General features: G+C 43.7%; 1 protein-coding gene across 1 annotated transcript in view; it reads right to left on the minus strand.

The window, feature by feature from the left end:
• Nucleotides 1-16617, minus strand: part of LOC138283590 (golgin subfamily A member 4-like) — a 182872-nt gene that overhangs the window by 103491 nt on the left and 62764 nt on the right. Inside the window, exon 3 of the mRNA XM_069221529.1 lies at nucleotides 10283-10408. Within this exon, the coding sequence (XP_069077630.1) occupies nucleotides 10283-10408 (126 nt within the window). The remainder of the gene's footprint in view (nucleotides 1-10282; nucleotides 10409-16617) is intronic.

Raw genomic sequence — 16617 nt, forward strand, 5'->3', positions numbered from 1 at the left:
GTCAGGACTCCTGCAGGATTCCAGGGTGTCTGTCCAATCTTACTCAAATCACTGACCGCAATGCTACCAGGAAGGTGGCCAGTGTGAAGTGCAGCCCATTGCGGATGGCTGTGTCAAGTCAATGATCACCGTGCTGCGAGGAAGGCAGTCACCATGAAGTGCGGGCTCCCTCCTGTGGTTGCATTCAAGTTGGCGGCCCTTTTGAGTGTAGTGGTCCGTGAAGCACTCAAAGCAGATGCCCACACCCAGACATTGAGGGCAAAGTGTCAGTCAAACTGGAGTTGGATACTATGGGGGTCATTTTGACCTCGGCGGTCTTTTTTAAAGACCGCCGAGGGACTGCCGTGCGGAAGACCGCCAGTGGTGGCGGTTTGCCGCTCGGCCTATTATGACCGTTGGCAGCTCTCCGTCCTTTTACAGACGGAGAGCCGCCAACAGCCATACTGGCGGGAGGCGGGGAAGTGGAGGTTGCTCCACCTCCACTGCCACGCCAACAGAACACCGCCCAGCGAATCACAGGACATTCGCCGTGGCAGTGTTCTTTTGGCGGTGTGGTGTTGGCAGAGCTGCCCCCATGGCTCCTGTCCCCTCCCGGAGGATCGTCGGACTAGGAAAGTCGATCGTCCGTGAGGGGAGAGGGCTGGGGGGGTGTTGTGTGTTGTGTGGGTACATGGGGGTGTGCGTGTGTGTATGTAGAGGGGGTGTGTGAGTGCGTGTATGCCTGCGGGGGTGTTGTGTGTATGGGAATGAGTGCGTGTATGTCTGTGGGTATGTCTGTATGGATGTGTGCGTGTATGTTTGAATGTGGGTGTGCGTGTATGACTGTGTGTGTGGATGTAGGCATGTATGTCGGCGTGTGCCTGCGTGCGTGTCGTGTGGGTATGGGTGAAGTGATGTTGGAGGTCGGGGTGGGCAGGGGGGCCCTGCCACCTTTGGGGGGTGGCAGGGGTGGTGGAGGGAGTCGGGTGGGGTTGCTGGGTGGGGGAGACCCCTATCAGTGCCAGGGAAGGAATTCCCTGGCACTGATAGTGCTTACCGCCATGGATTTCATGGCGGTTCAAACCGCTGGAAATCCATGGTGGTAAGCCGGGTCCAAATACCACCGGCGGTATAGTGACGGCCGTCGGGCTGGAGACCCAGGTCTCCAGCCCACCAGGTCTCCAGCCCGGTGGTCGTCTCCGCTCTGGTGGGCGGAACGGAGAACGAGCGGATGACCATGGCGGTAACCACCATGGCGGTAACCGCCATGGTCATAATTCCACAAAGTAAGACCGCCAGCCTGTTGGCGGTCTTACCGCCGGTTCTCCGCCTTCCGCCAGGGTCATAATGACCCCCTAAATTTCAAACTTTGATGTTAAAAGTTTTGAAAGTCCCAAAGAAAATGATTTATAGGGCATGGTTTGGCATCCAAAACTGAGTGTTGGATGGTTGTGACACCCAAACAAATATTTAGGACTGAGCCAAGGAAATGGAGACAATGGGAACCCTCGTTGACCCCAATACATTGAGAGTATGAGCCCACAGAGTGGTGCTTTTACTGGTCAATGCCAACTGTGCCACGGCTGCAGAAAAGTGGAAGGGGTTACTTCTTAACATCAATCCCAAGCTGGGGATCTTTCGCACCGATTAGAAGTTATGGGTAAATGCCCTAGTTTATGAGGGGTGGGATCAGAGGATATAAGACAAATAGGGTTCACAACAAATCTTGTAGGGAATGATGTGACAAAAACCATTTTTTACTTAGGATGTGTTAGACAGTTAGTATTGAGGGTGGAGATGGAATTAGAGAGGGTGGGTACAAGACTGGTTCAATTGAAGGAATTGAAGAATATTGAGAGAAATTATAGAGCCCTCAACTGTCATGCAGGGCTAGTTCCAGATCAAGTACTATATAGTCTAGTAAGTACTCAAAATCTAAGAAGGTGTGTGGATGGAAGCAAGAGTAGATTAAGTGTAACTATAGCAGCCAACCCTAAAAGCCCAATGCTGAGGAATCTTTTTAAGACCTTTTTAAACCCTCTTGAAGATGATAGTGGGGAGGAGTTGAGTGATTCGGACTAGGGACTAGTTGCTTCGCATAGCCTCTTGGTTTTTTCCTGGAACTTAGGAGGATACATTTCAAACAAGATTCATTTAAAGAGACGTTGGAAAAGTATGATATTGATCCAGGAAACTTGGGAGCACGAAGAAACTGAACCAGTAGATGGCTTTTTAAGACTCTTTAAGGATGATACTCATTTAGGCCCAGGACGACCCTCGGGTGGCCTAATTATTTTGACCTTGACTAGAATAGCTAACCGATTCATAAAGATTAAACCAAGAGGTTGTGGCTATTAGCAGATCAGGTCGACCTTTACCATGATACTGGAGGATCCAGGCAGCTTATTATAACGAATGTATATATCTAACCAGGGATGAAAGCAGATTATGATATCCAACTAGGTCTGCTTGAGGAAGATTTGGAGGTAATATGTATGAATAAAAAAGAGCAGCTGGTATTGATTTTAGGCAATTTTAATCACAAATTAGATCCAACAATCAGTGACAAATTGTATAAAGAGTTTCTGTCTGCAGCACATGTGCTGCAAGCTAATTTTCCTAGATCAGAGGCTACGGCACATGATAACGCCTTGGTAAGAATTTTAGGCTCCTTAGGATTGTTTTGTGTCAATGGACGTATGAATGCATATTGCCCTGCAAAGCAGACCTTCCGAGTAGGTAACCAGGTTTGCCAATTGGTTATGCCTTCATAAGTGTCTGGTATTTCAAGAAAGTGGTGGGATTCAAAGTCGTGCACCTAGAGGGTAGTGATCACTGGCCCCTACAGTTAACACCCAGGGTAGGGAATAAAGATCTAAGAAAAGGAGTGGTTGCAGTGCAGGTAGAGTACCCGTGTCGGGTAACCACCAGTATCACAGAGAATAGCTTAAAATGACTCTATTATCTGATGATAAATTATAGGGGTCTCAGCTTGAATGATGATCCCAATGATGTGTTTATGGGATATGAAAGGGTTATTGAACATGTGGTAGATTGTCTGAAAGTAAAATTGAAAATAATGCATGTGAATGAAGACCACGGACAATTTAGAAGGGATTATAAGATCACTGGTATAGTCAAGAATGTAGGATTCAGAAGTTGAGGGTGTAGTAGTTGGAAAGGGAATTTAGGAAAAGGGAACTGAACAGAATCTCTGTATAGCCAAATAAAACTATAAAATATCTTGAGCAAAAGGCAAAGAGTGTATACATATGAATCGGAAAGTTATGTTAGATGCTATAGGAACCCACATTATTAGGAACTTTTGGCAGTTGGTAAGGGAACGGTAAAGCCTCTGGGAATATGTGGTGTTTGGTTGGAGAAGATGATTGGAATACAAATTTGGGCAACTTCTATGGGGGGAAGGACGTTGGGATGGATCAGGAGAATAAGTTGAGGTAGGTGATAAAATAAGGTCATATTTTTCCCTTTAAAAGAAAAAATAAATACTTTTGGCTCTTAAGTTAACTAAAGCAGCTGGCCCAGTTAACCTCCCAGTGGTAATAATAAAAAATAATGTTGATTGGTTGGCAAGACTCTTTTATGTTACCTTTTATAACATTTTTACATCTCGCTGTGTCCCTGAGAGTTGGAAGGGTGCAATACTTAGGCCAATTTATAAGAAGGAAGATGTAGCACAACCAAAGTATTAGTGCCTAATTAGACTGTTGGACGTGGCTGAAAATATTTTTGCTAAGCTATTGCTAGGTCTAATGAAGTCATGGGTAGAGTTAAATAATCTGATTCCAGTAAAGCAAGGTGGCTTCAAGGAAGGCCACTCTACAATATACCACTGTTTTAGCCTTTGGGCTCTGCCAAAAAAGTCAACAGAGATTTAAGGTAATCTACTTTGTTGTTTTGTGACTTTTTCAAGCTGCTTTCGACCTGGTAAATCGCAGCATGCTGTGGAATATGGTGAGGTGACTTGGGATCGATTCTGAACTACTTTTTTGCTTCCAGGGACTACATACGCATAATTGGGCCCAAGTGATTTTAGATACCGGTGGATTGTTATCAAAGAAGATCCCAATAAAGAATGGGCTGCCACAAGGTTGTGTCTTGGCGCCTCTGTTCTTTGCAATATTTTTGTCTGATTTGCTAAACTTATTAAAGGAGATTTAGGCGGTCATTCTGACCGCGGCGGTCGCCGCCCGCCAAGCGGTTCTCGCCGAAAGGCCGCACTGCGGTCAAAAAACCGTGGCGGCCATTCCGGCTTTCCCGCTGGGCCGGCGGGTGACCGCCAGAAGACCACCGGCCGGCCCAGCGGGACAGCCCCTTCAACAATGAAGCCGGCTCGGAATGGAGCCGGCGGAGTTGAAGGGGTGCGACGGGTGCAGTGGCACCTGTTGCGATTTTCACTGTCTGCTAAGCAGACAGTGAAAATCTTTGTGGGGCCCTGTTAGGGGGCCCCTGCATTGCCCATGCCAGTGGCATGGGCAGTGCAGGGGCCCCCACGGGCCCCACGGCACCCGTTCCCGCCATCCTGGTTCTGGCGGTGGACACCGCCAGAAACAGGCTGGCGGGAAGGGGGTCGGAATCCCCAGGGCGGTGCTGCAAGCAGCGCCGCCATGGCGGGTTCCCTGGGCCAGCGGGAAACCGGCGAGAAATCGCCGGCTCCCCTTTTCCGACCACAGCTTTACCGCCGCGGTCAGAATAGCCCAGGAAGCACCGCCAGCCTGTTGGCGGTGCTTCCGCCGCACTCCGCCATGGCGGTCATGGACCGCCAAGGTCAGAATGACCCCCTTAGTGCCTGATTACAACTTTGAAGGAGGGTGTTAATCCGTCCCAAATGTGACGGATATACCATCCGCCGTATTACGAGTCCATTATATCCTATGGAACTCGTAATACGGTGTGCAGGATATCTGTCACATTTGGGACGGATTAACGCCCTCCTCCAAAGTTGTAATCAGACCCTAAATGTTTATGCCCAAAATCTGACGGGCCCATATTTCTTGTTTATTATATGCTGATAACTTGGTGATAGGGGATATGGAGGAGTTGGGATTGCAAAGAAAATTAGATGCTTTTCATAACTACTGTCAAAGTAAAAAGCTTGCAGTTAATTTGGGTACTAGTGGTTCTGGCGGAAAAGGAAGGGGACTTTTTCTTGAACCTGGGGGAGACAAAGTGGAAATGGTTGACAAATATAGATAATTAGGTATGTGGTTTGACTCTGATTTACGATGGTAAGACCATATCGAGTCATTACAATCCACAACATTAACATCGGTTTGGGGATTAGAGCAGTTTAGTCTGAAGTATGGAGGACCGTCTCTTCATTTGGTACTTTCTGCCTTTAATGCCATTGTGAGTCCTCAATTTCAATATGGGGGTGGAAGTTTTAACTTTGGCTGGAAAGTTGAATTGAGGTGTGGAAGAGGGTAAATGTGAGAAATGACTGGTTACGCTTTCTCCCTCAAGTGTGATCCAGGTCATAAGGGCGGAATGCCAAATGACGGCATGGAGTTACTTGGGAATAAGTCTGTCTGAAGATGGTATTCCCAAAATTGTGTGTCTATATAAAAGGGAAATAAGGATAAGTGATTTGAATTGGCCCTCCCAAGTGAGAGGGCTGCTAGAGAAGATCCGTGGTATATTGGGTTTAGCTGTCAATCAGTGCAGCAGAGAAGAGATCCCAAAGCAGGAGCTACGTGCTGTGGTAAATAAAAGTGTCAGAGATGAGGATTTAGGTTATTTGGTGGGGAAAGTATCTACCTAGTTTATAGTACATGGGTGGAGAAATGAGGAAGTGCTTCCCTATATAGAGGCTTTTCCAAATCTTAAGTTAAGGGACTCAGTGCTAAAATTCAGGGTTGGGCTAAACCCATGCTATATGGATCAGAAAACAAGAGCAATAATAAGGAATGATTTGGACCTATGTACATGTGGCCTAGAAACAAAAATGTTGTGCCCACCATATTTTATTAGACTGCTTGTGGTTTTTAGATGAATGGAAAAAGTTTTTAAAGTCAATTTTTAGGGAAAATAATGTTATTAATTGGGATCAAGCACTCACCTTGCTGGTAGATATGAGATTTTTGAATGTGACATGTGCCTTCGGCCGATTTCTAAATGAAATATGTGGTTCTTTAAGGGGGCTCTCTAATGCCTTGTAGGGATGAGAGAGCTGGTATGTAAGGTTTAATGAATAAAAGGTAATCATTTTATAAGAATTAAAATTGCCCTTAATTAGTGTATATCTGGATGGTATAGTAAAATATGCTGATCTATATCAAATTTTGCTCAAGAATTTAAACCATTGCTTTTATTTAATTGCTTTTAGATTACATTTTGCATACGTAAAAGTAGCTCTCGATCCTAGAGATGATTTACTTCCATGTTACTGTAACCATGTTTTAAAGCAATGTACGTGTCACTTCATCATGTTCTGCCCGCTATATTTAAACCTTAGATCAATGTTTTTAGTATTTTTGTTAATTCAGACTTTAAATAAACCAAACCTGTTATGAAGTTCTGTAAAGACTTTTGTCAATAAAAATATGTTAGGTATTATTGAATTTTATTAACAGTGTATTATAAATTATGAACTGTACAACTATGAGGCTGTAAGTTTTGCTCCACATCGGTTTTATGAATTATTATACTATGTACTTATGTTTATGCTTTTATGGCTTTTGTGCAGAATAAATAATTTATTGACTGACTGAATGACCTAGAATTGTGATCAAGTGGGAGGGATTGGTTCTGAATCCAGCTCAAGAGATTGATTTTTTGGGATTCAGAATAGACTTTATAGAGGAGGTATTGGGATTATCAATGAGAAAGATTTGATCTATCTAGAAGGAGAGAAGAAAAGTGCTGACCAAACTGCAGATTTTAATGGAGGTTTGGCAAGAACTGTGGGCAGACTATTGGCCTCAAGACAGGTGATATTTCTGGGCTCCCTTCACTAGGTAAGTCTTACAGGCAATGAAGATGCTCCATCTGTGGACAGGCCACTTGTATTCAGACAGGGTGCTTTGGTCAGTGGAAGGCAGGAAGGAGCTGCATTGGGGTTCGCACCACATGGAGGCTTGTAACAGCTGGGCCATTTTTGGAGCAAAATTGGATATGGTGATACACTTGTATGCCAGACAATTAGTCTGTGGGGGCTATTGTGAGAATACTTCAACAGTAGGTGTGCGGTCAGTACAAGAGACAAGATTTCACAAAAATTATTTTGAGCTTTTGGCAGGCTCTTTTGCATAGAAGACAATTGCCAAAGACAGGATAAAGTGTTGTGCCCTTCTGAGAGTGGACACTGTATTGGGGGTTGGTGGAAATGGCCCTCTCTACAGGGTCACCCTAAAACTTTTTACTTTGCTCCTCCTAATTTTGGCTGAATCTTTGCTTGTTTGCTTTAGGACGCTGTGCAGTTTACCACTGCTAACCAGTGCTAAAGTGCTTGTGCTCTCTCCCTAAAATATGGTTTGAATAGCATATACCTGACTGGAACATTTTAATTTATATGTAAGTCCCTTGTAAAGTGGTATGTCATATACCAAGGGCCTACAAATTAAATGTTACCAGTGGGCCTGCAGCACTTATTGTGCCACCCGATAAAGCAGCATTTTAAAACTTGTCCCAGGCCTGCCATTGTAGCCTGAAGGAAGCGTCCCACTGCCATGTTGATATGGCATTTAAAACCCTTTGCCAAACATTAAACTCACCTTTTATTACGTATAAGTCACCCCTAAGTTAGGACGAGGTAGCCAGTACTGCAGAGTGCTGTGTGATTAAAAGGTAGGAAATGCACTGTTCAGTTTTCTATGTTCTAGAAGTGAAAAACTCCCAAATTATTTTTCTCACTATTGAGAGGCCTACCCCCTGTAGGGTAACACTGGGGATATCTTATTAAAATAAATACATTTTCATTCCCAAACATGAGGTGGTACATATGTCATGTTTGGTATCCATGAAGTTGGAATGTTAAACCCTCTTTAATGGTTAAGTCAGATTTATTATTACAAGTTTAAAAATGCCACTTTAGAAAGTTGGCATTTTCCTGCCCTTAGCTCTCCATGCCTGTAGCCTGCCTTAGGTCCCATGACTGTGTATAACTGACAGTTGAGATTTTGTGTGTGAATTCACCCCAGACAGTCACACAATAGTGGGATTGCTAGAGCCTGAATGGGCCATTAACTGACTTGATGGGGGGCGGAGCTAAGCACAGCACCACTTGCAACTCAATAGGCTGGCCTCTGCTACCACAAAATAGGCTTAATGATCCTATATTTTCAGTGCAGCCAGTTAGGAGCCATGCAGGTGAGGCTGGAAATTCCTGGAAGTTCAGATAACCCTTCTGGAAACTTCTTCCAGCTTCGAGGAGCAGGGAACCAGGTTATAAAATTAGGGCTCTCAGACCCACTTTTCAGTTCATTACTGGGCCTGCAGAAGGAGTCTCAGAGGACTGCCTGCTGCTCTGACCTGCTGTGACCTGCTGTGCACTCTGCCAGACTGCTGTTGTACATGGAGCCTGCTTGGAACTTTCAGTGACCAGCCATGCTGTAGAGCCCTGCATCACCACCTGCACCCATGACTTCGGAAAGGAATCCAAGAGCTATTTTAGTTGGCCTCCTGTTCTGAGCCACAGGGATATAACAGGCTCTCACCATCTTAAACCTGCACCTGGACCCAGCCTGAGCAAGTCTTGAACCCCCAAGCAGGCTCCATACATTCCTGCCCCCTTGGTTGTGGTACTAAAGGTACCGGGGTGGCCATTTTCTAACACTGAGGACTTGCTTTTTTGAACCTTAAACCTTAAAAATTCAGAACTCTGGTTCTACTAATTAGAATGTTATGGCTTTGGTGTCAAATAATTTATTAAAATGTTCTCTGTTTTTCTAAATTGTTTTGGGATACTTACTGCAAGGTATTGCAGTTGTTGATGATCAAGTTCACACCTCATTCAATCAACAACCCAATTTCTCACAGAGGGGTACATAAATCACTGAGGCGAGATAATTTCAGAAATCTTGACAATTCTGCTGAAGGAGTTGTGGCAGTACTTCCTGGCAGCCAGATTTGGGTGAGAATGAGGGACCTGTCCAGTTTGTACACCAGAATGGCCATTTGGTAGATTCAAGCAATTGAAAACATGATATGTTACACCTGCAGCTGATGCAGGAGCACTGGGGTAGACCCATGTGGACCAGTTTCCATTCACTATGAATTTCCAGCTGGAGAGATGTTTCCGTTGGAGGCCCGATCCAGAAGGTCTGGTGACAGATTGATTCATTCAGAGTTGGGGGATACAGCTGAATTCCCTCCATTCAGGATGATTTTGAGGACGACAGTACATGCCAGAAGTCAGTTCGTGGAATTTATTTTCCTAACTACTTTGTAAATTAATCTTGTTCTAAAAGTTTCTTATATCCTCCTAAACTTTTTTGCACTTTGGTGGGTGCACTTGGTGACGGTTTTTTGGTTTATGAGAAGGTGGGGGCACCTGAATATTTTCTTTAAATGCTGTCTCTTTTGCTTTGTATTATTTGTTCATGAAACTTAAAGGACTGTTTTCTCTTCTAGGTGTCCCCTTAATAATTGTTCTGTCTTGATGAGACTCCACATTATTTAGAGGGTCGAACCATCGTCGACAGGCCTTAACAAACTCAAGGAAATTGCCTTTGGAAATCATGGCATAGAGATGGACATTACTATATTTGAATCATGTACGGCTGTTTGGTGAAAACCTGTTTTGTTATATACATCCTATGTACTCTACTATATGTGGCAGGTGCTGGAGTTTTGGGACATTATATAACTTTTTATGGATATCTCACATGATTAGTTGTTTTTGTTGGGGGTTGTTATGTATTTATATTTGTGTATGTACTAGGCGCAAATAAATGTGTTCAAAACTCTATCAGGGTTTTTAATTTATTCTGGGCATATTTTTTGCATATCAGGTGAAAGTTGCCTTTCTGTCTGTATGTTCTGCTGAAAAGCTAATTGATGACATTGTGTGGTTTATTACCAAAACACAGATTTATTACAGATAAGAACCAGTGTTTTAAATATAGTACTTAACCACCTAGCAGCATATCTTTTCAAGTATCTGTATAGATTGCCTTAGGCATTGATGTAGGGTGGAGCTTTAGGAAAATGCATGAGTTGCCAGCCAGGTCAATTTCATCTGTGCAACCAATATTTGTTGTTTTGCATTTTTGTGAAATGTCATCACACACTGTGAAATATTAGATGCAGCACACTGTGTAATACCCATCACTCCCATATTTACCTTGGCCTGAAGGACACGTAACTCAGAGAAGTCCCTCAGATACTCTAACCTGCTGTAGGCTGTATCTATCCCAGCCTGCCTCTTCATGATGTGCTCCTGGAATTCTTCAACAAGATGTAATGTCATCTGGAAATAAGAGAACACAAGATATATAAAGATACATTTCTTCTTAGTGAAGTTTTCTACCACACGCTTCACTGACTGGAATGCTATAGTTATTACACCGCTGAACAAAGATGGCATGGGTGTGTCTCCAAACATAGTTCATTTTTCATAATACAACTCTCTCCTCTATACTGTTGCTTCACTGCCATCGGTGTGTTATTGAAAAAAAGATTTACTGAACAAGCGGCGCATTGGTACACATTTTCAAGGAGTTTTTTTGTTGTTGCTGTTATAAGCACTGGTTTTGTCGTGAGAAAATAAGACATTTTCATAGTTAAACAATTTGATTAGTAGGCCTGCTTCAGTTAAAATGCAGAAATGGGTCAACCCTTGTTCAAATGAAGGCTTAGCAAATATTGTAGTATAAAAGCTAAATATTGACATTACTTGGTGACACGGATGGTACAAGGTACATGTGCAAAGTATGTTTACTTGAAACAGTTCATTCATTGTATACTGAAAGACTCATTTTGCAGCGCAGTCTGAAGGCATTACTGTAGCATTAAAAAATGTCAGTTGTTTATAATCACCATGCACATTTTCAGGAGGAGGCTGTTGCTAACTTTGCCACATTTCTAGAGGTGGGTGATGGGGCTAAATAGTTGCAAAGTCGACACTGCCTAAAACCCGAATTCACCCGAGGTATGCTGAAACCTGGAGGTGTACTGGGATTCACTGGTCAGGAAGTGCCACGAACAGGGCATTATGTTATGGGAAAGGTGGAAGCTAACTGCTGGAACCCCTTCAGCACAGATTAGTCGTGCAAAGAGGCAGAAGTGACTGTGAGGGAGCTGGGTGTGCATCTCACGACATTCCATTAGAGAGCAGGAGAGTTTGGGTGGTGCTGGGAGGCCTAGGCACTAAGAATGTGGGATTGTAATTTTGCCTTCAGTTGCGCACTCTGTAACATCATGGGATGGGAGAATGGGCCGGCCAACTCACTGCCCTCTGCATCCTTTTTGCTGCTGTCAGAATAATGTTTTGCTGCGGTGAAGTGATGCAGGAAGCTGCTGCACTTTTACTTTTAACATTGACAAGCAAAAATACGTTTTTTTGCAGGAGAAAAACCACACATCTTGGGTCATATTTATACTTTTTGACGCAAAACTGCGCTAACGCAGTTTGGCGCCAAAAAAATTAGCGCCGGCTAACGCCATTCTGAAGCGCCATGCGGGCGCCGTATTTATTGAATGGCGTTAGCCGGCGTTAGTCGACCGGCGCTGCCTGGTGTGCGTGAAAAAAAACCACGTACACCAGGCAGCGCCGGCGTAGGGAAAAATGGTGTTTGGGCGTCCAAAAATGGGGCAAGTCAGGCTGAGGCAAAAAAATCGTCTTAACCCGATTTGCGCCATTTTTTTTTGGCGCCCAGACGCCATTAACATGACTCCTGTCTTAGCAAAGACAGGAGTCATGCCCCCTTGCCCAATGGCCATGCCCAGGGGACTTCTGTCCCCTGGGCATGGTCATTGGGCATAGTGGCATGTAGGGGGGCACAAATCAGGCCCCCCTATGCCACAAAAAAAAAAAAAAAAAAATACTTACCACAACTTACCTTTTCTTCCCTGGGATGGGTCCCTCCATCCTTGGGTGTCCTCCTGGGGTGGGCAAGGGTGGCAGGGGGTGTCCCTGGGGGCAGGGGAGGGCACCTCTGGGCTCATTCTGAGCCCACAGGTCCCTTAACGCCTGCCCTGATCCAGGCGCTAAAATCCGGCACAAATGCGGGTTTTTTAGTCCCGCCCACTCCCGGGCGTCATTTTTGCCCGGGAGTATAAATACGACGCATATGCATCGCAGTCATTTTTTAAGACGGGAACGCCTACCTTGCATATCATTAACGCAAGGAAGGTGTTCACGCAAAAAAATTACGCTAACTCCATGAACTTTGGCGCTAGACGCGTCTAACACCAAAGTATAAATATGGAGTTAGTTTTGCGTCGAATTTACGTCGAAAAAAACGACGCAAATTCGGCGCAAACGGAGTATAAATATGCCCCCTTATGTTTTGGTGGTAGAATTCTAGTGGCAAAAGCTTTTTTGTGAGAACTATCTCTAGCAAAAAAGAAGCGTGTTTTTGTGGTAAATGTAATGTTACCTGTAGGTGACATTTTAAAAAGGTAACAGGCCTCACATTTTATTATTTGCAGTTCTGAATATTGCTTTTGAAGAATCTAATGTATTAGGTAGGATGAAATAAGGAAATTAGTTCAAAAGAGAAGGATGATATTTTAGACTTTTGAAAGTGATAAACTGTAATTGTTCGAAATCCTTTTGGAAAGAGGGGCTGGGCACCCCCAGGCTCTGCGGCTTTCACTCACCTTCGTACATTGCACTTGACTAGACAGCAGGAGCAGTTGGTTCCAACAGATCGGGGGAGAACAGAATAGCACGCCATCTTTAAACAATCGTGGTGTATATGATGTATGGGGAGGTGCCACCTGACAGAAGGTCCGCAAATTAGGCAGTTTGGTAGGACTTCCATGTTCCAGATCTATGAAGATGATATGCACGCTTTCACTGCTAGGTAACAGGGGAAAGTTACAGTACAAGAATCTTGTGTAGATAGTAGCAGAATATCTGGCCACATTGCGTGTTGATTTACTGGTGCCCTAAAATTTCAGCAGCTAATCCTTCCAGCATTTTGTTCTAAAACATTATTTGTTGTATCATTATCCTTATTTTGCCTCATTATTTCATTTGCCTTGTATTTGCATGTTGGTCCCTCATTGGCAACTCTGTATTCCAGCTTTGCTGGATCTAGGAAAGGTCTCCTGGTACCTCTTGGATTTTTCACCCGTGGAAGCAGGAAACTCAAACTCGTTGACATAACCTGCTGAGAAAGCTCGTTTACTGGCCAGCTCTGCTGTTTTTATTGTGCCATATTATTGTCTTTAGGATGCAGTCTGTGTGAGGCTCCATTCAGAGCCAGGAGATTGCTTTCCAATTGCTGAACAGCTTCAACAAAAATAAATTGAAGTGTTGCTGTGTCTTTTCCCTTGCTTGCCTCCTGATCCCCCTGTGAGACTTATAGTTAGTCAGAGGTGAGAGGCGGAAGGGAGGGATGGGTGGGGTTATGACCAACCTCTGCCTGGTCATCTGAATCCTGACAGTCATCTGATGTTACATATCTGTTTTTGATCTATCAGCACAATTTATGGCATATTAGCTAACTTTCTAGAAAAAGGACATTGCATATTGCATTGATTGGCCTGATCTTAAGAATGTGGAATTTCCTCAAAGGGATCACTCCCATACCGTTTGGGTTTGGAATAGGTTTTCTTGGGTGACTCAACTCAGGGTAGTAATTTGCACCCCACTTTTTAGCACCACTGCATCAAAGTTCTTGTGCTATATGCTTATCCACATGGAGCCGCCGCCAATGCTTCTGTACGGCGGGTGCAGTGACCTGCGCGATGGGGCAATGCACGGGGCCCCAGCTCTGCCCATGCCCAGTGCATGGGCAGTGCAGGGGCCCCCAGGGGTGCCCCAGTGCACCCCTTCTGCCAGCCTTTCCCTGGCAGGGAAACCCACCAGGGAAAGGCTGGGGACTGCGGGATCATTATCCGAGGGTCAGATGATGATGCTGACCACTGCCAGGCTGCCTTATGCGTGAGGGCCGCCTATGGCGGCCCTCCAAGGGTTCATTCTGTGCACACCGGCCCACACCCCCAATATCATAATGACTGCCATAATGTATGCAAGGGGAGCGTTTGGATGCAGCGTGGCTTGAAAAAATGGTGCAGTGAAATTTACATTTCACTGCACCATTTTTTCGGTCATTATTAACACCTGCACAGAGGAGGTGAAAACATAGGTAAGATCGCCTTCAAACTCTCCAAGGTGAACAGCACTCCGGGAGCACTGTCAATGGTAATGGCACATAGCGGGACGCGTTTCGGTGTTAAACTGCCTTTGTCAACCTCGCAGTCACCATATTGGCGTTTTGTATTTATACCTCGTATGTGATCACATGTTTCAAAATGCAATCTAAACATGATAGAAACAATACAATTAATGTACAATAGCCATGAATATATGATTACTGATTATCGCATATAGTAAGAAATTACAGGACATATCTAATTCATCCGTTGACCACGCAAATATCCAGATAACAAAATAATCAGCCATCATATAACGATTCTGATCGGTTACATAATCGAAAAATATTTGAAAAAATTGATTCTTTACACTCAAATAAATATAACAATAAATCAAATATGACAATAAATCAAAAACTTGAAAGTTGATTAGAAACTTGGTTGCAATGATATGAAAACATCATCTATACTTGTAACACACGTCATAATTGCCGTCAAAGCTAATTTCAAAATAAGAACCGTATGTTGCCTTTATGTATCAAGAAATTCCAGAAACATGATAGTCTTATTGTATACAGCATGTAGATGTCAAAAAGCACTTCAGATGACACAATCTGACAGTATATTGAAGATGTTCACTCATTGTATATGTACAGATAATTCTTCATGAATGTTAAACCCATTAGGTTCCTTGGCATCTAACTTAATGATATACTTGGACTCTAGCGTTTGTAAGTTTAATTCTCTATTACCACCTCTGATATCATTAGGAATATCATCAATAATGCTAAAGTTGATATTATTGATATTGTCTAAATGGCATTGATGCATATGTCGTGCAACAGGATATGTTTCATCATTATTCTGTATAGCTCCTAAATGCTGTAGAATGCGTTTATAAGCTGGTAACTTAGTGCTGCCAACATATATTTTTGGACAACTACATCGTAAAACATATATGACATACTCACTTTTGCATGTATAATGTCCCTTAATAGTATGTAGAGTTTTCTTTCCTCGCTTGATGGATTTCATGTTCTCCCCGTTTTTGCACGCTTTACATTTTGAACACTTAAAAAAACATCTTGTTGTTTAAGCCAACTTTGTTGCATGTGACCAGTCCTGATATCACTTTAACTAAAATATCACGCATATACCTTCTTCTTTTATAGGCCACTCACCCCTCATGCTGAACATCTGGACACGTTATTCACTGGCCTTCATTGTGACCATGCAAGGTCGAGGCCAACCTACATTTGTTATCAGGATCTTATTTATGACTCCAAGACAACTGTTCACATTCTTTACCCTAAAAGGAATGCTGTAATTGTTTTATGGTACTCAGAGAAATGTTAAAACACCACTTAGATCAACTGTACCTTGAAACAGTTCTCAGACACCAGTTCTGTAATTGTTCTCCCAGCTGTAATGTTTAATTAAACAATCTGTTCCTACTTTGCCAAACGCCTCTTGTCTTTTGTTTTTTCTAGGTAAATTCACATTCGAGCAACATTTTGACAAGCCAGATTGGAGCTGATAAGTTCCTCAGACCCAAGTACTACCAAAGGAAGGGGCCCCGTCCAGACAGATTTACATTTGCACAACAAGGAAAGGTGAGCAATTGATTGGAAGTTCTGCTGAATCCGCAGGGCGGTGGCCGCCATCAGAAGGGTAAGAGAATACATCAGAGACTTAGGGCCAGATGTAGCAAAGGTTTTTACCCATTCTGTGTCTATGGGAAAAAGTGTTCGTACATATGGCCCTTAGTCCCTAACATTTGGCATATGGCAAACTAGGAAGAGGCGCAACCCACAGAAGTCACCTTTTTCGATTTTCAGCACTTTAGGAAAGGTGAATGTTGTGTGAATATTGTTTTGTCGCTTCTCCCCTGGGTATGACTCAGGGATGATCGCTTGGACCACTTGGCATGACACAAATGGTACACATAGGCCCTAGGTGTGATATAGGACTGCTGGGTGTTATGCAGATGGTACGCTTGGGTCCTGGTTCTGAAATAGGGCTGAGGCTTCACCACTTGGACCTATGGGCGTGACACAGATGGTATGCATAGGAACTGGGTGTGATATAGGGCCCACACTTCAATCTCATTTTTTAGTCTAAAAGGGTTTCTCAGTGCTACTGGTTTCTTTACACTGCTAATATCTGAAAGAAGTTAGAGGTGTTTTTTGCATGACCGCATGACCCCTGGGGGTGATATAGGGTGTGATTTGGACGTTAGAGAAGAAAAATATTAGGTTCTAGGAGATTAGTTGTAGCTTCTTTTTGGCCAAGAAGGGCTTATGACTGTAGAGTTAACCCTTTTATTCAGCATAAATTGTTGTTATCTTTGCC

The sequence above is a fragment of the Pleurodeles waltl genome, chromosome 3_1 (assembly GCF_031143425.1).
Source record: "Pleurodeles waltl isolate 20211129_DDA chromosome 3_1, aPleWal1.hap1.20221129, whole genome shotgun sequence".
NCBI lineage: Eukaryota > Metazoa > Chordata > Amphibia > Caudata > Salamandridae > Pleurodeles > Pleurodeles waltl.